This window comes from Pristiophorus japonicus, chromosome 21 (genome assembly GCF_044704955.1).
Source record: "Pristiophorus japonicus isolate sPriJap1 chromosome 21, sPriJap1.hap1, whole genome shotgun sequence".
Taxonomy (NCBI): domain Eukaryota; kingdom Metazoa; phylum Chordata; class Chondrichthyes; family Pristiophoridae; genus Pristiophorus; species Pristiophorus japonicus.
The window spans coordinates 53,034,281-53,055,003 of NC_091997.1; the positions used below are offsets into that span (position 1 = coordinate 53,034,281).

Consider the following 20,723-nt stretch of genomic DNA (forward strand, 5'->3'; position numbering starts at 1 on the left):
TGTTTGTGGGAACTAGCTGTGCGCAAATTGACTGCTGCGTTTCCCACATTACAACAGTAACTACACTCCAAAAGTACTTCATTGGCTGTAAAGTGCTTTGTGACATCCGGTGGTTGTGAAAGGCGCTATATAAATCCAAGCCTTTCTTTCTTTTATATTCCTAACTCGCTACATTTAGTGGTTCAAGTCTGTCCACATTCTGAACTCCCAATCTACCTACACTCCAACCTGGCTCTCAGCCTACCCATATCCCACACACTCACGCTACCGAAAACCACACTGGCTGGTTTCTCTGGTCATGTTAGTATTGTTAGTCTCTGTCAGAAAGCCCTTGAAATAAATTGATTTGATGAGCTGTTTTAGGTACAAAGCTGATGCCCACATAGAACAGAGGGGAGCAGCCTGGCTGGGCTCAGAAGGGAGGAACTTTATCTGTTCAATACATTGCCGATAATGAATTGTTGTTTAGGCAGATATAGATCACTGTGTTATACACATACAAGTGTCATCGGTGTGGGAGGTGAGAGATATTTTATCATCAGGAGCACAATCCTCCTTAGGGCTAGAAATTGGCTGCATCTGCACCTCCCGTTAGCACCTCCAGGGGGCTTTGCGACCGGGTGTGGCGCTGACATCGACTCCCGCCATATTTAGCGAGAGTTTAGTGGCGGCACTATGGTGTTGCGTCCCATTCTCCTGCGCCCGGAGATTGTGACATCATCGCCGTGCGCATTGCCCCATTAATGTCCCGGACCCGAAATTCACTTCCGCCACCTGCAGCATCGCCAGGCGAAAACACCGGCAGCCGCAGATCGGGCGACCGGCCGTTACCGGGGCGACGTTTAATGGCGAGGTGGCCAAGGTAAGTAAAAAAAAAACTTACCTTTGTTGATGCCGCTTTCTTCACAGGTTCCTGCCCGCGATCGAGTTGCTCGAATGCGGGGCTGATCGCAAGGGTTCGCTGGTCCAGGTAGGTCTGTTTTTATTTGCAGAGCCTGCAGCGATGTCCCTTCCCTTTAAGGGAGGGAAGGCTCTGTACACGGCAGCGCTGCACAGTCCAGTCCTTTAGCGTTCCAAGGAGGAAGTGGAGCCCTTCATTCACTCCACTTCCTTCCTGGAGTGCTAAAGTCAACTTATTGGAGAACGGGAAAGCATTAACGCCTGGCACTAAGTTTCCCGGCTTTCGGAGTTAACCACCACCCTCCCCACAAACAGGGAGAGAATGAATATTTCCTCCTAAATCTTCAAAGTGAAGCATGTATCTGGTACTCACCATCTCCATAGAGGAAGACCATTCCAATCACCATACACAGAGGGTGGACATTGAACTCCAGAGAACTTCCATCCCATGCAAAGCCCCCTTGATAGTGACCCATCCACACACCAGTCATGATCACAGCAGCCAGGCCAAGGATCTGGGTTGCAGCCACAAACCAGGGCATTAGGCCCAGGCTGTGTCCTTCCAAGGGACTGCCTTCCATTGCAGTGTGTAGGCTTCCCGGCTCCACAGGCCTGTAAGAGAAATAGTTACAGGTCAAAAGATCAATTTATTGTGAAACTACTCCTGGTTAGCACGAGGAATTCAGTAAAGTGCGCTGGTAGTACAGGCCGAAGTCTTCAAGGGTGATCCCTGCTCCCACCCCTGGGGCAGCCTCCGACCCCACCAGAGTATGTGTTTGCCTACACTAAGTGTTAAGCATAATATATCTGTAGCAAGGTGTTGGTTTGGCTCATTGGTAACATGATACAAGTTTATCTAGGAGAGGGGTCAGCCAGCATCCAACAGAAGAGGCATCACATTCATCATCTTAACCTGGGTCAACACAATATATTTCAAAACTCACTGTGGGTTTTTATCCTTTTGCGATAGTGTAAAACGGGTGATATCAGATTGGACGCCCATTATCGTTCCCAGTGTCAGCTGTGGCTCAGTGGGTAGCACTCTCGCCTCTGGATCAGAAGGTTGTGGGTTTGAGTTTCACTCCAGAAACTTTCCCTCGAAGATGGACCTAAAAGATCCCATGGCACTATTCAAAGAGGGACAGGGGAGTTATCCCATTTATTTATCCCACAATCAAACTGGCTGTTATTTAATTTCTGTTTGGGGGAGCACTGTCGGTGAGGGGCCATCAACAGAGAAGCCTTCAAAGAAAAGAGACCTGGAGATGCTGACTGGGCTTAGTCACACTCGATCTTGTTTGGATAGAAATCACTAGAGAAGGGGACCTAATGGAGTGAAATTCCTGGAGTTCGATATTGTGAGCTAAGCACCAGCAAGTTGTATGCAGTGCACTTTAGGAGGGGGCGTTATTGAAGCACGGACATGTCCACCCCATATTTAGCATAAATTAATGTGTCCACAGTGGACTGACAGAGGGCCGACAGAGGGCCGACAGAGGGCCGACAGAGGGCCGACAGAGGGCCGACAGAGGGCCGACAGAGGGCCGACAGAGGGCCGACAGAGGGCCGACAGAGGGCCGACAGTGGAGCGACAGAGGGCCGACAGAGGGCCGACAGAGGGCCGACAGTGGAGCGACAGAGGGCCGACAGTGGGCCGACAGTGGACTGACAGAGCTGGCAGTATTTCAAGGGCTGCAGCAGCCATTGAAAGGATTGCATTCCCATTTGCATCTCATGGAAAGGGGAAGAGAGACAGTAATATTCCAGCATAATGTGCACACACACACACTCACGCGCACACACTCACGCGCACCCAGATGCTGCACTGGATTCATGTTGGATGAAAGGAACCAGAAGACGGCTGTCCCCTTTGATAAGAGAAGCCTGAAGTGCTGGGCATAAGATAGCTGACAGGGTGCATGCTGCCAGAGGACCTGGAGTTGCAAGAAGCAGCACAGCTGCCAAGTCAGGCCTACCCGAGAGTTTCCGATATCAAGTACCCATCCCAAGTATGTCTGCCCATCCAAGATATGTAAAATACACCAACCACAGGGTTTCTGATGGGGTCCAGGCCCTCTGCAGCGGGTGGGCATAATTTCCGCTCTGCTTCCAACCGCCCCCTACCCCCACATCTACTTCAGGAATCCACCCGCTAGCCAAATGGAATCATCTGCTTATTCAGTCATTGTGGGTATGAAAGGAAAATTAACAATCCTAGCCTCTTTAGGGCTACCCCGGATCAGGTGTACTCCTCAAGTGTTCACTCTAAATTTAGGGTTGCGTTAGCCGAATCCTAAAGACGCTAACTAGGTCTAAAGGTCCGGACTATCTCCCCTAAAGGAAAGGAACAACCCGAGAATGTTACCGTCCTCCGGAGAGCACTTTTTAGAAAGATTTAGCCAGATTGTAATTATCCCAGATATTGTAAGGGTCCGGAGGTCTCTCCTCAGTAATGTACCTCTTCGCCGAAAGAGTGTACTTGAGACGTGGTTCGCGAGTTATTGATACAGAAGTCTATGAGGGTGGACATTGAACTCCAGAGAACTTCCATGCAAAGCCCACTTGATAGTGACCCATCCACACACCAGTCATGACCACAGCAGCCAGGCCAAGGATCTGGGTTGCAGCCACAAACCAGGGCATTAGGCCCAGGCTGTGCCCTTCCAAGGAACTGCCTTCCATTGCAGACCAACATATTCAAGGACTTTAGAGAAGAAAGGGAGGTTGGAGATTGGGTGGTAGTTTGCAAGGGCAGAAGGGTCAAGGGTTGTTTTTTTGAGAAGAGGGGTGATGACTGCACATTTTAGGCAAAGGGGGACCATACCTGAGGAAAACCGTTAACAATGTCAGCTAACATGGGAGCCAGAAAAGGAAGTTGGGTCGACAGCAGTTCAGTGGGAATAGGAAGGGAGCAGGAAGTAGGTCTCTTGGACAAGATGAGCTCGGAGAGGTCATGCGGGGAGAAAACTGGAGAAAGATGTGAGGTCAGGGCTTGGGCAGGGGAGATCGTCAGAGGAAGTTTGGCCTGGTGGTTGGGGGGAAGGAAGGGAAGTGGCAGAGGCAGCTGATTGGATGGGCTCAATCTTAGAGACAAAGAAGTCCATGAGCTCCTCATGCTTATTGTCGGAGGTGAGGGCGGAGGAGACTGGGGAGAGGGGTTTAAGAAGACAGTTAGCAATGGGGAATAGAAGCCGGGGTTTACCTTTGCATTCCATAATGAGTGAGCAATTTTGTCAGACGAGAGCAGGACCCAATAATGCTTTTTGCGTTCCAGCCAGGTCTGGCGGTGAATGGCTAAACCAGTTGTCCGCCACATCAAGTCTGCATCCCTTGGTCTTAAGTGAGCGAAGATAAGGGCCGTACCAGGGGGAACGCCCAGGTGAGAGAGAGAGTAATTATAAGGGGATCAAAGGTGGTGGTGAGGGTATGGTTGAGCAGATCGGTAGCTGCAGAAATGTCGTGGTAAATGGATGGCCAAAGGCTGGACAGTTGGGAGTTCATAACTGCAGTTGTAAGAGAGTCGGGAGAGAGTTTTTTTCCAGGAGCAGACACTGAAGGAGGTAGGGTTGGAGGGCAGTGAAAGGGGATGTGGGTGGAGAGCGATACGAGGAAGTGGTCAGAGATGGCCTTATCTTTGATTGACATGATGGGACCAGCGAGGCCACAAGAGATGGCAAGGTTGAGGGGGTGGCTGTGAAGATGGGTTGGAGAGTTTACGAGGAGGGAGATATTAAGGGAGGGTAGGAGGCTAGTAAACTCAGAGGAGAGAGAGATTGATGAATTGAGACGGAGGTTGAAATCACCGAGGATGAGAAGTTGTTCAGTGCAGAGACTAAGGGAGGAAAGCAGTGAAGATATCTTGGTAATAACACTGTTATGCTACTTGGGTGGGCGGCAGAGAACGAGAGTTTTAAATGAGACATGAGGGGGGGAATAGGGCGAGATGTTCATAGAAACATAGAAAATAGGTGCAGGAGTAGGCCATTCGGCCCTTCGAGCCTGCACCACCATTCAATGAGTCCATGGCTAAACATGCAACCTCAGTACCCCATTCCTGCTTTCTCTCCATACCCCCCGATCCCCCAGTAGCAAGGACCAAATCTAACTCTTCCCCCCCCCCCCCACACCCACCGAACACATCCAGTGAATTGGCCTCAACAACTTTCTGCGGCAGAGAATTCCACAGGTTCACCACTCTCTGGGTGAAGAAGCTTCTCCTCATCTCGGTCCCAAATGGCTTACCCCTTATCCTTAGACTGTGACCCCTGGTTCTGGACTTCCCCAACATTGGGAACATTCTTCCTGCATCTAACCTGTCTAAAACCGTCAGAATTTTAAACGTTTCTATGAGATCCCTTCTCATTCTTCTGAACTCCAGTGAATACAAGCCCAGTTGATCCAGTCTTTCTTGATATGTCAGTCCTGCCATCCCGGGAATCAGTCTGGTGAACCTTCGCTGCACTCCCTCAATAGCAAGAATGTCCTTCCGTAAGTTAGGAGACCAAAACTGTACACAATACTCCAGGTGTGGCCTCACCAAGGCCCTGTACAACTGTAGTAACACCTCCCTTCCCATGTACTCAAATCCCCTCGCTATGAAGGCCAACATGCCAGTTGCTTTCTTAACCGCCTGCTGTACCTGCATGCCAACCTTCAATGACTGATGTACCATGGCACCCAGGTCTCGTTGCACCTCCCCTTTTCCTAATCTGTCACCATTCAAATAATAGTCTGTCTCTCTGTTTTTAACCACCAATGTGGATAACCTCACATTTATCCACATTATACTTCATCTGCCATGCATTTGCCCACTCTCCTAACCTATCCAAGTCACTCTGCAGCCTCAAAGCATCCTCCTCGCAGCTCACACTGCCACCCAACTTAGTGTCATCCGCAAATTTGGAGATACTACATTTAATCCCCTCGTCTAAATCATTAATGTACAATGTAAACAGCTGGGGCCCCAGCACAGAACCTTGCGGTACCCCACTCGTCACTGCCTGCCATTCTGAAAAGTACCCATTTACTCCTACTCTTTGCTTCCAGTTCTCAATCCATGTCAGCACACTACCCCCAATCCCATGTGCTTTAACTTTGCACATTAATCTCCTGTGTGGGACCTTGTCGAAAGCCTTCTGAAAGTCCAAATATACCACATCAACTGGTTCTCCCTTGTCCACTCTACTGGAAACATCCTCAAAAAATTCCAGTAGATTTGTCAAGCATGATTTCCCTTTCACAAATCCATGCTGACTTGGACCTATCATGTCACCTCTTTCCAAATGCGCTGCTATAACATCCTTAATAATTGATTCCATCATTTTACCCACTACCGATGTCAGGCTAACTATAATTCCCTGTTTTCTCTCTCCCTCCCTCCTTTTTTAAAAAGTGGGGTTACATTGGCTACCCTCCACTCCATAGGAACTGATCCAGAGTCAATGGAATGTTGGAAAATGACTGTCATCCGCTATTTCCAAGGCCACCTCCTTAATTACTCTGGGATGCAGACCATCAGGCCCTGGGGATTTATCGGCCTTCAGTCCCATCAATTTCCCCAACACAATTTCCTGACTAATAAGGATTTCCCTCAGTTCTCCTTCTTACTAGACCCTCTGACACCTTTTATATCCGGAAGGTTGTTTGTGTCCTCCTTTGTGAATACCGAACCAAAGTACTTGTTCAATTGGTCTGCCATTTCTTTGTTCCCAGTTATGACTTCCCCTGATTCTGACTGCAGGGGACCTACGTTTGTCTTTACTAACCTTTTTCTCTTTACCTACCTATAGAAGCTTTTGCAGTCCATTTTAATGTTCCCTGCAAGCTTCCTCTCGTACTCTATTTTCCCTGCCCTAATCAAACCCTTTGTCCTCCTCTGCTGAGTTCTAAATTTCTCCCAAACCCCGGGTTCACTGCTATTTCTGGCTAATTTGTATGCTACTTCCTTGGCTTTAATACTAACCCTGATTTCCCTTGATAGCCACGGTTGAGCCACCTTCCCTTTTTTATTTTTACGCCAGACAGAGATGTACAATTGTTGTAGTTCATCCATGCGGTCTCTAAATGTCTGCCAATGCCCATCCACTGTCAACCCCTTAAGTATCATTCGCCAATCTATCCTAGCCAATTCACGCCTCATACCTTCAAAGTTACCCTTCTTCCAGTTCTGGACCATGGTTTCTGAATTAACTGTTTCATTCTCCATCCTAATGTAGAATTCCACCATATTATGGTCACTCTTCCCCAAGGGGCCTCGCACAACGAGATTGCTAATTAATCCTCTCTCATTACACAACACTCAGTCTAAGATGGCCTCCCCCCTAGTTGGTTCCTCGACATATTGGTCTAGAAAACCATCCCTTATGCACGCCAGGAAATCCTCCACCACCGTATTTTTTCCAGTTTGGTTAGCCCAATCTGTGTGCATATTAAAGTCACCCATGATAACTACCGCACCTTTATTGCATGAACCCCTAATTTCCTGTTTGATGCCCTCCCCAACATCACTACTACTGTTTGGAGGTCTGTACACAATTCCCACTAGCGTTTTCTGCCCTTTGGTATTCCGTAGCTCCACCCATACCGATTCCACATCATCCAAGCTAATGCCTTTCCTTACAGTTGCATTAATTTCCTCTTTAACCAGCAATACCACCCCGCCTCCTTTTCCTTTCTGTCTATCCTTCCTAAATGTTGAATACCCTTGGATGTTGAGTTCCCAGCCTTGGTCACCCTGGAGCCATGTCTCTGTGATGCTAACCACATCATAGAAGGAGAAAGTGCCAGAGGAGTCGGGGGACAGACCAAGGTGTGATTTGGTAGCGAGAGCCACACTGCCACCACAGCGGGCTGAGCGGGGCAAATGGTTAAAGGTATAGCCAGGCAGGGAGGCTTCATTTAAAGGTAAGGTGTCATCGCCCCTCAACCAGGATTCCGTCAGGGCCATGATGTCGATGTCATCATCCAAGCTCATGGTTGAAAAGGGCCTTTTTCACAAGCGACCGGACATTCTGGAGGGAGATGCGGAGAGAGTCGGTGATGGCTGCCCCACTATCAGCATCCACAGGGTCAGCACTGGGAGAGGGATGAGTTGGATGGGAGAGTACCTCGAACCATGCAGGAAGAATGGAAGGAACTGTAAGAGAGATCATTGAATATCTAGGTCTTTAGTTTATTACAAATATTCCTATTTTCCAATATAAAAACAGAAAATGCTGGCAATCTCAGCGGGTCAGTCAGCAATTTTCCTATTTTCCAATAGTCTCTTTCATTGATGATTACACTGTAGTGACACAGTGGGGGTTAATTTCCTTGGGGCTTCCCGCCTCCGGCAGAAATTCTGACAGGACAGCAGAGGAATCCCCGAGAAATTCACCTCCGTTCCCCCCCATGCCCCAACCCCCGGTGAAATTACCCCAGTGGGGAATAAGAGTTGATAGGATAAAAATGTGCCTTGGGTGATAGCACGAAACAGGGCTATCACCCAATCAGCAGCTTATTTTACATCCAATCAGCAGCTTGTTTTACACCCAGCACCATTTTCCTTTCCATGGAGAAGCAGCTCGGGTGGAGTGTGATTGGTTATTGCCCTTCGGGTAGTGTGTAAAACAGGCTGTTGATTGGCTATCTCCCTTTTTGCAGAGTGTAAAATTGGCTGTCGATTGGCTATTGCCCGTCAGGCGGAGTGTGAAACAGGTTGTCGATTGGCTATCTCCCTTTGGGCAGAGTGTAAAACAGGCTGACCAAAGAGAATTTCTACATTGATGTTTTTAACTACAACCGTTTGACGCTGATGTCTAATTGCGGTAGAAATGGAGAGAGACTGTCAAGGGAAAGAGAAACAAGCAGTGTCCCCTTTCCAACAGGGAAGATCTGATGCCCAACGCCCTTTCAAATGGGTGAGCTAACTGTTATAGAGGATGGCGATTAAAGCAGGAATTTTCCTGGATCCCCAGAGCAGCAGCTGATTTTCCTGGAATATGGCTGGCAAAGTAACCTCGGGCACACCTCAGGGAAACAGGCTGAATGCCAGGCGGGCAGGCAGTCAATTCAGTATTACAGAGGGTCCCACAGGTTGGTCTGTGTATCATTCTGTGGGGGCCGGAGGGGTAGGAATGGTCTCCGGAGCCTCAGGAAAATACAGTGGGTCGCTGCCGACCCCAACTCCACACCCCACCTTGGCCTTGCTATCCACCCGCCTTCCCCCTACCTCAGCCTCGCCCCCCACCCCACCTCAAGTTCCCCCACCCCCACCCCTCCTCCAACTGCCTGATATTCCTGTGGCCCGCTTGGCGACTGCAACTCCCCCCTCAAGTTTCAGTGAGGCTCGGGACCTCTTGGTGGCCAGAACGGGCAACCAATCAACTGACAACCAAAAGGCAAACTCTACCCTAAATTCTCCAGTGTTCTATTTGCCGGCTCCTGTCCCCCACCCTCCATGAATTCCAGTTTGCCCATAGCTCAGCTGCCCATATCCTGACTATATCCCGATCACTGCTGCCTGCACTCATCATCATAGGCAGTCCCTCGGAATCGAGGAAGACTTGCTTCCACTCTTAGCATGAGTTCTTAGGTGGCTGAACAGTCCAATACGAGAGCCACAGAATCTGTCACAGGTGGGACAGATAGTCGTTGAGGGAAAGGCTGGGCAGGGAACCTGGTTGCCTACACTACCCCACACTTGCTCCCTGTCCCCGAATGCACTGAATTTGAAATAATTCAGCCCTCTAGCTTTCTTTCTAGTGAGTGCCACTCCTCCCTTCCCCGTCCTCTGGGTGGAACAACCTTTGCGTGCCCCACCCATCTCATCGCTCCATCTTCAAAAACCTATCTTTTTGACCAAGCTTTCAGTCACTTCATAAAACTATAGAATCTTATCCAATTAAGCCCACTCACCAACTATTATCCAATTAATCCCACTCTCCCCTACTATTATCCAATTAGTCACATCCCCTACTCTTGCCCCAATTTTTTTTCCTTTCAAGTACATATATTTTGAAAGTTACTACTGAATTTGCTTGCACCGCCCATTCAGACAGAGCATTCTAGATCACATGAGAACATAAGAAATAGGAGCAGGGGTGGGCCATTTGACCCCTCGCGTCTGCTCCGCCGCTCAACAAGATGGCTGATCTGGTCTTGGTCTCAACTCCACCTCCCTGCTCACTCCCCATAACCCATTTACTCCCTATAGTTCAAATATCTGTCTATCTCCACCTTAAATATATTCAATGACCCAGTCTCCACAGCTCTCTGGGGTGGAGAATTCCAAAGATTCACCATCTGCTGAGAGAAGAAATTCCTCCTCATTTCCGTTTTAAATGGGGGAACCCTTATTCTGAAACAATGCCCCCTTTTTCTAGATTCCAGGGGCGTTACATTTGCGGTTTTCCAATCCGCTGGGACCTCTCCATAATCCAGGAAATTTTGGTAGATTGCAACCAATGCATCCACTATCTCTGCAGCCACTTTTTTTAAGACCCTAGGATGCAGGCCATCAGGTCCAGGGGACTTGTCTGCCTTTAGTTCCATTAGTTTGCCTAGTACTTTTTCCTCTAGTGATAGTGATTGTTTTAAGTTCCTCCCTCACTACAGCCCCTTGATTATCTATTATTTTAGTGTCTTCTACCATGAAGACCGATACAAAATATTTGTTCAAAGTCTCTGCCATTTCCCTGTTTCCCATTATTGATTCCCCAGTCTCATCCTCTAAGGGACCAACATTTACTTTAGCCACTCGCTTCCTTTTTATATATCTGTAGTAGCTCTGTCTGATTTTATATTTCTTGCTAGTTTACTCATAACCTATCTTCTCCCTCGTTATTTTTTTAGTCATCCTTTGCTGGTTTCTAAATATTTCCCAATCCTCTGGCCTACCACTAACCTTTGCAACATTGTATGCCTTTTCTTTCAATTTGATACATCCTTAACTTCCTTAGTTAGTCATGAATGGTTCATCCTTCTCATGGAGTCTTTCTTTCTCACTATAATATATCTTTGCTGAGAGTTATAAACTCATAACAACTCACCACAGAAAAAATGTCTCCTCGTCCCCTCTTTGGTTCTTTTGCCAATTACTTGAAATCTGTGTCCTCTGGTTACCAACCCTCCTGCCAGTGGAAACAGCTTCTCCTTATTCTATCAAAACCCCTCATGTTTGAACAATTTTACTACATCTCCTCTTAACCTTCTTTGGTTCAAGGAGAACACCACCAGCTTCTCCATCCCTCATCCCTGGTACCATTCTAGTAAATGTCCTCTGCACCTTCTCCTAAAGCCTTCACATCCTACCTAAAGTACGGTGCCCAGAAATTGACACAGTGCTCCAGTTATGGCCTGCTTCCTTGTTTTTGTACTCCATGTCTCTATTTATGAAGACCAGGATCACGTAAGCTTTTTCAAAAGCCTTATCAACTTGTCCTGCTACCTTCGAAGATTTGTGTTTGTAAATCCCTTGGTCTCTGTTCCTGCATCCACTTTGAATTATACCATTTAGTTTATATTAACAGAACAAGTCCAGGGGACTATAGACCAGTTAGATTAACATCGGTGGTAGGAAAGATAACAGAATCTTTACTCAAAGATGCAACAGAAAAACATCTAGAAACTGAAAATATAACAAAGAATAGTCAGCATGGATTTCAAAAAGGAAGGTCATGTTTGATCAACCCTACTGAATTCTTAGAAGAAGTAACAATAAGAGTAGATTAGGTCAATTTCTGAGTAAATAAATGATTTGCAGTGCTCTGGGAAAAGAATGGGGGAGAGGCACCAACTAGGATAGCTCTACCAGAGCTGGCACAGGCACAGGCACAGGCACAGGCACGGCTTCTTCGTGAGACTGCTCCTAGGCATGGCCAAGGGGGGTCATTAACCGGTCCAGGCAGCGGGTGGTCGAGGGGGTCGTTCAGCCCGACTGCCTGCCTCTCTTCTGCGACTACATTCGCGCCAGGGTGGCCCTGGAGATGGAGCACGCGGTGTCCACCGGTACGCTCGCGGCCTTCCGCGAGAGGTGGGCACCGGAGGGACTGCAGTGCATCGTCACCCCTGGAAATAGGATAGTAATCTAATTCGTTACGGTTCATTTAAACTGTCTCGTTAGTTTACAGGTTTTATTGGTTGTGCACCTTTAACAAGGGGGCACTTGGTTGGCTTTAAGAGCCAGCACGGGCACGATGGGCCGAATGGCCTCCTTCGGTGCTGTAAGCTTCTAAGACATTTTGCACACGTTTTAGGTTTTTCTGAGCAGGCCTTGACTTTGCGTTTTTTCACTCCGGGAGAGTGCTCGGAGCTCAGCCCTGGATTGCACTCAGACAGCCAGTGCAGGGCGGTGTGTGTGTTTAACCGAGAGCCCCACAGCTAGTAATCGCTCAGCACTTGCACACAACCGCCAGCCGGCAAGACGCAGACTGCCCCGGCAGGGTAGCAAGGTGGGTGGCGGGGGCTGCCGGCTCCTCGGGTTGTTGGCAGTGGGGAGAAGCAGGCTGGAGGGAGTCAGGTGCATGCCTGCAATCGCTTCCATTCAGCAAAGTAAGTCGACAGGGCTGCCCAGCCAACATGACAGTGCACGGTGCAAAGCTCAGTGCCTGCTGTTTGATGCAGCAGAGTTTTCGCTGTCATCTAAGTTAATGTGAAAGTGCTGGTCCTGCTCGTCCAGCCACACCTGTAGCTATTTTTAGTAAACACACACCCTATCTCTACGAGTAACCCTGTGCAAAGACCCACAAGACTGTCTCCCACTCACTGGGAAGCCCCAGGTGCTGACAGCAATGCTTTGACTGTGAAATGCAACACTTAAAATGCTTACCTGCTGCTCCTGGTCAACTTGTACAATGGCTCGCTCCAGCTGTCCCTCGGGTCACAGGATGACACACCTCCACGTCACCGAAGGGAAGAGAAGAAAAAACACACACTCTTACTGGGTTGTGACTGCTGCCAGGAAGAAGAGACACTGAGCGAATTGCTGGCCCTGAGAGTTCAGTAACTTGGGATCAAACCTCAGGCAGCTGCTGTCAGACACAGGCAGACAAACATCCTCCTGCAAGCCAGTGCTATCTGATTTGCCCACAAACCTTGTGCTGAGCAAGAACGCATATAGGCGGGCCAGGCACAGCCTCTGGGCCTAGCTAGTTGCCGTGGCGATGCAAAAGGCTGTCGAGTAATGTTGTTGGCTGTTCCTGCACCTGCTGATTCAGATAAGGAACTGAGTCATACTTTCTCCACCAGAGTTGAATCTATGCTGAGACAAGTCCTTCTCCTTATCGATATGTGTGCGTGGCGAGTTGTGTGGGAGCAGACCACACACAATCGCATTCCCTCTGTGATTATAATGCTGCAGGATTGAATGAAGCAGAAGAAGTACAGCCTGGGTACTACCCTACACAATATTAGTGTGCGGATACGACATGCTTACTGCAAGCTCTTTCAGGCTCTGTTTTAACTGACGTGTATTGTAGGGCTGACAACCCTCCACGATTACCCCGGAGTCTCCAGGGTTTAAAGATTAATCTCCCAGACAACCCGAGTGAAAAATCATCGTGGAAATAAATGAATTGCGTGTTTTTTCCCCCCCACTTTGTTTAAACACTTTTGTCCATAAAATTATTGGAGGTGAGGAAAGAGGTTATTTGAAGCCCGGTGGATGAACCGGTAATGTGTACTGTGATTGTTAAACCTTTTGCAAATAAACCAACTAGTTCTTAATAAAAAAAAGAGGTTGTTTGATTGGACAGGAGGTCATGTCATGAACCCTCCCGAATATATCTGACTAGATCCGGCAACTGCTCGTGTAGACCAGTCTGAAACAAAACTCAGCTATCTGCTGTGGTGTACCGATGCGTTAAGGGTGTCATTTCCAGGTCGGTATTTTAAACAATTTGGCATTCATCATCATCATAGGGGGTCTCTCAAACGAGGATGACTTGTTTCCACATGAATTCACAGATGTTTCAATGAAGGACCCGATGTTCCAGTCTGAACTCCAATTGAGGGGGTGGAAGATACCTGTGCGTGGATTTTTTTTTAACGTGTGGTGACCGTTGCACATCAGCCACCACACGGGCTTATCAGAGCCATCGATTCCCGGTCACCAATCAGAGCCATCGATTCCCAGTCACCAATCAAAGCCATCGATTCCCGGTTACCAATCAGAGCCATCGATTCCCGGTCACCAATCAGAGCCATCGATTCCCAGTCACCAATCAGAGCCACCGATTCCCGGTTACCAATCAGAGCCATCAATTCCCGGTCAGCAATCAGAGCCACCGATTCCCGGTCACCAATCAGAGACATTGATTCCCGGTCACCAATCAGAGCCACCGATTCCCGGTCACCAATCAGAGCCACCGATTCCCAGTCACCAATCAGAGCCATCGATTCCCGGTCACCAATCAGAGCCACCGATTCCCGGTCACCAATCAGAGCCTCCGATTCCCGATCACCAATCAGAGCCACCGATTCCCAGTCACCAATCAGAGCCATCGATTCCCGGTCACCAATCAGAGCCATCGATTCCCGGTCACCAATCAGAGCCATCGATTCCCAGTCACCAATCAGAGCCACCGATTCCCGGTTACCAATCAGAGCCATCAATTCCCGGTCAGCAATCAGAGCCACCGATTCCCGGTCACCAATCAGAGACATTGATTCCCGGTCACCAATCAGAGCCACCGATTCCCGGTCACCAATCAGAGCCACCGATTCCCGGTCACCAATCAGAGCCACCGATTCCCAGTCACCAATCAGAGCCATCGATTCCCGGTCACCAATCAGAGCCACCGATTCCCGGTCACCAATCAGAGCCTCCGATTCCCGATCACCAATCAGAGCCACCGATTCCCGGTCACCAATCACACATTGAGCCCAATTGCTACCTCACACTCTCTGCATTCGCCATCATCATCATCATCATCATCATAGGCAGTCCCTCGTATCGAGGATGACTTGTTTCCAGGTCAAAAAGGGATGAGTTCACAATGAAGGACCTGATATTCCAGATCCCGAACCACATCTTGAAGGGTGGAAGATGCCTGTGTGTGGATTTTTTTTATGTGGGGTGGCCGTTGCACACCAGCCACCAGATGGGTTTGACAGAGCTAGGTCTTGGTCCAGTGGCAAGGGTTAACCAGGACGACTGGAGACCAGCTCTGCTGCACAAACCTAGTGCACACACATATCGCAGTGTGGGCTGGTCTGTGCTGCCCCTGGGCCCTCGCCTCTTCTGGGCCCCGTACCCTCATTCGCTGCACCTCTGCCACGATCTCTTGCCACTCCTCCACCACAAACATTCGCTGCACCTCCCCCATGATCTCCCACCGCACCTCCGGACTAACTGGCATTCACCAGCTAACTGCTGGCTGACAAATCCTATCTTGCAGATTGACAGACTCCAGTGTGGATCCAGCACGAAGCCTATTTGCACAGGCCTCCTTCCACAGGCTGCATTCTCCACACAATGCTGGGAATGGGCCGATACCACCACACAACATTCTCAAAAACCATTCACCTGATTTTCGACAGCACCTCCCAAACCGGCCTCTACTTCTACAGTGTCAGCTGTGGCTCAGTGGGCAGCACTCTCGCCCCTGAGTCAGAAGATTGTGGGTTTAAGCCCCACTCCAGGGACTTGAGCACAAAAATCTAAGCTGACACTCCAGTGCAGTACTGAGGGTGCCGCACTGTCGGAGGTGCCGTCTTTCGGACGAGACGTTAAACCAAGGGCCCGTTTGCCCTCTCAGGTGGACGTATTACATGACATCCTCGGCTCGGTTCAGTATGAAAGGGTGTCTCCCGTCTAGAGCTCTGGGAAAAGTCGCAGTGGTGCTGCTAGTACCTAGTACCACGTGTGCTAGAGATTGGGGCGTCCAAACAAGTCTAGGTGGGTCATGTAGCTATCTACCATGAAGCCTGAGGCCTACATATAGCCCTGGAAATTCCTGGGACTCCACTCCGCCAGTGTAAGTGGGATGGAGTTGAGCCGCTGCCTGCCCTTTGCCCAAGGCTCGAGACCCCACACCAAATCTTAACAATGGGACCGTTTCTCTCGCCAAGTCTTGAGCCAGTCCCTGCTTCTGAGGCAGAATGGAGTACCCGAGTTCCAAGTAACAGCTCCTGTGGATCCAGTCCAACTAGAGGAGGTGATGGGTCTGCTCCAGTATTGGTGACTTTACTCTAGTGAAGGCTTGGGGCCTCGAGAAGGTCTCAAAGAGACGCACATCTGGCGTGAATTCCACTGAGGCCTTTCAAGGGCGTAAAGGGAGAAATTTCCTGGGGAGGCCCTGGAGCTCCCCCAATACACCCCTTGATATGCCCACAATTCCTATCCCTATCCCCGGACTGGATAAGCAGCTTTCATGACTTCAGGATCTCCCAAAGCACTTTATAAACAATGAAGTGTAGTCACTGTTGCAGAGTGGAGTACCAGTTAGCACAGTTCCAACTGTCACAGGAGCATCCAGTCGTGCCCCGGTAACTGCCCCCAAAGGAAGTGGAGTGTGGGAAATTGCACTCCGCTTCCATTGAGGGGTGGTAAGGCCAATTCTACGGCGGGAGCAGGGCTTCCACACTGGGGGCTAAAATTCCTGGCCCCAGAAGGTTACCACCCCCAAGATGGGAGCCTCTGCGGGGAAGCAGAGGGAAGTGGAGGGGAGACGGGGGCGGGGGATGGAGGGGAGAGTGGTGGAGGTGGGGGGGCGGAGAAACCCAGGGTGGGGGACAGAAGGGGCCACATTGCAGTGGAGGTCTGGGGGGGGAGAAGTGTGTTGGAGGGGCGGGCCTGGGGGATCTGTGCCTCGGTGCGGGGAGTGTTCAGAGTGGGGTGGACGGGTTGACTGCGCAGATGGCGGTTGGTGGATGTGGTGTGGTTGGCGTCGCGGGGGTGTGGCTCCGGGGTGGCCAGGGCTGGGGGCTCGACATCCAGGGGTGTTCGGCATTTGGGAAGGATTCTGACGGGACGGGGCGGGTTGGGTGCGGGGGCAGTGTTCCCGGTGTTGGGTGGGTCCAGAGCCGGGGGGGTGGCACGCTCTTGGGATGGGGGGTGGGCTGTTTGGGGCTGGGATTGGGAGAGACTTCCTCACTCGGGGAGTTGTTGGCCTGTGGGGTTCCCTGCCGCCGAGAGTTGTTGATGCCAGTTCATTGGATGTGTTCGGGGGAGAGTTGGATGTGGTCCTTGCGGCTGGGGGGGTCGGGGGGGATGTGGAGGGAGCATGGGGGGGAGGTGCTGGGGTGGGTGATCAGCCATGATCTTGTTGAATGGCGGTGCAGGCTCAAAGGGCCGAATGGCCTACTCCTGCACCTATTTTCTATGTTTCTATGTTTCTATTCATGTGGGAAACGTGGCTGCCAATTTGCACACAGGAAGATCCCACAAAGCAGCAATGTGATAATCACCAGAAGATCTGTTTTACTGATGTTCATTGAGGGATAAATATTGGCCAGGACACCAGGGAGAACTCCCCAGCGTTTCTTTGAAATAGCGCCATGGGATTTTTTTACGTCCACCTGAGGGTAGATGGGGCCTCGGTTTAATGTTTCCTCCGAAAGACAGCACCTCCGACAGTGCGGCACTCCCTCAGCACTGCACTGGAATGTCAGCCTAGATTTGGTGCTCAAGTCACTGGTGACTTGAACTCACAACCTTCTGACTCAGAGGCAATTATGCTACCCACTGAGCCATGGTTGATTCAATAAACAACTCTTGGAACACACCTTTCAATCCTTTAAAAGGAACAATGCACATTGGCAGCGTTCCCGGATGTGGGATGGGCTTCTGTCGAGGTTTGCCTTCTCCCAGTCCAACATCCCCTGTCAGCTAATTCACTGCCAATCCAATTTCTTGGTCCAGGGCTGCCCAAACTTGGGTGATTTTACTGAGTAAACTCTCGGCCCATGCCTCCCGAACACCAGCCCTGATACATTCACCCTGAGCAAGAGGGCAGCGTGCTGGGTGAGACACAGAGTGCCAGTGAAAAGTAACTGGTGGTCGGGGGAGGCCAAGGCAGATCAGGAACCTGCCGACTGGAAGAGCAGCTTATGTCCCGCTTGGCTGGTGAGCCTGAGGATTGCTGGGCCTGGTTTGAAAGCAAGGATACTCTGCATTGTTCATTAAATCAGCCGTGGCTCAGTGGGTCGCACTCCTGCCTCTTAACATTTGGAAAAGCATAATACAGTCAAGCAGAGTCAGCATGGTTTTATGAAAGGGAAATCATGTTTGACAAATTTTTGCTGGAGTTCTTTGAGGATGTAACGAGCAAGGTGGATAGAAACATAAAAACATAGAAAATAGGTGCAGGAGTAGGCCATTCGGCCCTTCGAGCCTGCACCACCATTCAATGAGTTCATGGCTGAACATGCAACTTCAGTACCCCATTCCTGCTTTCTCGCCATACCCCTTGATCCCCCTAGTAGTAAGGACTTCATCTAACTCCTTTTAAATATATTTAGTGAATTGGCCTCAACAACTTCCTGTGGTAGAGAATTCCACAGGTTCACCACTCTCTGGGTGAAGAAGTTTCTCCTCATCTCAGTCCTAAATGGCTTAGCCCTTATCCTTAGACTGTGATCCCTGGTTCTGGACTTCCCCAACATTGGGAACATTCTTCCGGCATCTAATCTGTCTAAACCCGTCAGAATTTTAAAAGTTTCTATGAGATCCCCTCTCATTCTTCTGAACTCCAGTGAATACAAGCCCAGTTGATCCAGTCTTTCTTGATATGTCATTCCCGCCATCCCGGGAATCAGTCTGGTGAACCTTCGCTGCACTCCCTCAATCGCAAGAAGGAGAAACCAGTGGATGTGGTGTATTTGGATTTCCAGAAGGTATTCGATAAGGTGCTCCATAAAAGGTTACTGCACAAGATAAGAGCTCACAGGGTTGGGAGTAATATGATAGCATGGATAGAGGGTTGGCTAACTAACAGAAAACAAAGATAAATGGGTAATTTTCCGGTTGGCAAATTGTAACTAATGGGGTGCCACAGGGATCGGTGCTGGGTCCTCAACTATTTACAATCTATATTAATGACTTGGATGAAGGTACTGAGTGTAATGTAGCCACATTTGCTGATGATACAAAGATGGATGGGAAAACAAATTGTGAAGAGGACACAAAGAATCTGCAAAGGGATATAGACAGGCTAAATGAGAAGGCAAACATTTGGCAGATGGAGTATAATGTGGGAAATTATGCGGTTATCCGCTTGGAAGAAAAATAAAAAAGCAAATTATTATTTAAATGGGAGAGATTACAACATGCTGCGGTACAGAGGGACCTGGGGGTCCTTGTGCATGAAACACAAAAAGTTAGTATGCAGGTACAGCAACTAATCAGGAAGGCAAACGGAATGTTGACCTTTATTGCAAGGGGGAGAGAGTATAAAAGCAGGAAGTCCTGCTACAACTGTACAGGGTATTGGTGAGGCCACACTTGGAGTACTGCCTATAGTTTTGGTCTTCGTATTTAAGGAATGATATACTTGCATTGGAGGCAGTTCAGAGAAGGTTCACTAGGTTGATTCCGGAAATGAAGGGGTTGACTTATGAGGATAGGTTGAGTAGGTTGGGCCTCTACACATTGGAGTTCAGAAGAATAAGAGGTGATCTTATTGAAACTTATAAGATTATGAGGGGGGTGGACAAGGTGGATGCAGAGAGGATGTTTCAACTCGTGGGGGAATCTAGAACTAGGGAGCATAGTCTCAGAATAAGGGGTCGCCCATTTAAAACTGAGATGAGGAGAAATTTCTTCTTTGAGGATTGTAAATCTGTGGAATTCTCTGCCCCAGAGAGCTGTGGAGGCTGGGTCATTGAATATAGTTAAGGTGGAGATCGACAGATTTTTGAGCGATAAGAGAATGAAGGGTTATGGGGAGTGGGCGGGGAAGTGGAGCTGAGTCCACGATCAGATCAGCCATGATCTTATTAAATGGCGGAGCAGGCTTGAGGGGCCAAATGGCCGACTCCTGCTCCTATTTTTTATGTTCTTATGAGTCAGAAGCTTGTGGGTTCAAGGCAGAGGTGCTGCCTATTGGGGTGATCACCGGACATGGTGAAATGCCGTGAGCTGGAGAAGGACTGCAGCAATTGAGTGACTGTATCTCTCGGAAGATCTGTCATGGAGACCCTCATAAAATGAACTCCGAGGGGCAGTTGGTACTTTTCCCACGGACGCTCAGACTGTCATCATGGAGACATGCAGTTCCAGAGTGGAGTTGGCTGTCTCTTCTGTCTTTGTTAAATTTGGGGATCACCTCAAGTCAGTGTTGTTCAATAATGAGCACTGAATCACCACATTTCAGCTACTTGCACTAATTTTAGTAGAAAATGCCTAATGTACTCACACAGTGCAGGTAAATGTACTTAAGATATTTGCTTAACAAACAACTGCCATCATTCATTGAACATTGCTCAGAAAATGCACACACACTCTGCTTATCGCCATGCCATTTTACCAACAAACGCACAGAAAGGTTAAAGTTCACAGGACAAAATATGAGTATTGAGATCATATGCCCAACGACTCATTTTTTATTTACTAATCATCATCATCATAGGCAGTCCCTCGGAATCGAGGAAGACTTGCTTCCACTCTAAAAATGAGTCGTTAGGTGGCTGAACAGTCCAATACGAGAGCCACAGTCCCCGTCACAGGTGTGGCTAGTCGTTGAGGGAAAGGGAGGGTGGGACAGGTTCGCCGCACGCTCTTTCCGCTGCCTGCGCTTGGTTTCTGCATGCTCTCGGCGACGAGACTCGAGGTGCTCAACGCCCTCCCGGATGCACTTCCTCCACTTAGGGAGGTCTTTGGCCAGGGACTCCCAGGTGTCAGTGGG

At 49.2% G+C, this 20,723-nt stretch overlaps 1 protein-coding gene across 5 annotated transcripts in view; it reads right to left on the bottom strand.

The window, feature by feature from the left end:
- cyb561 (cytochrome b561) overlaps positions 1-20,723 on the bottom strand; it is a 102,038-nt gene that overhangs the window by 19,287 nt on the left and 62,028 nt on the right. For 4 of the 5 annotated variants that reach the window (XR_011588252.1, XR_011588251.1, XM_070864763.1 and 1 more), the window contains 2 exons: positions 12,707-12,773; positions 1,274-1,512 (listed from right to left, as the gene is read on the bottom strand). Coding sequence is in view for 3 of the 5 variants with exons in the window: in XM_070864763.1 (XP_070720864.1) it covers positions 1,274-1,512; positions 12,707-12,773 (306 nt within the window). In the remaining 2 variants the exon portion in view is untranslated. Of the gene's footprint in view, positions 1-1,273; positions 1,513-4,102; positions 4,170-12,706; positions 12,774-20,723 lie in introns of those variants that run through there. The other variant, XM_070864764.1, reaches the window with a different exon arrangement.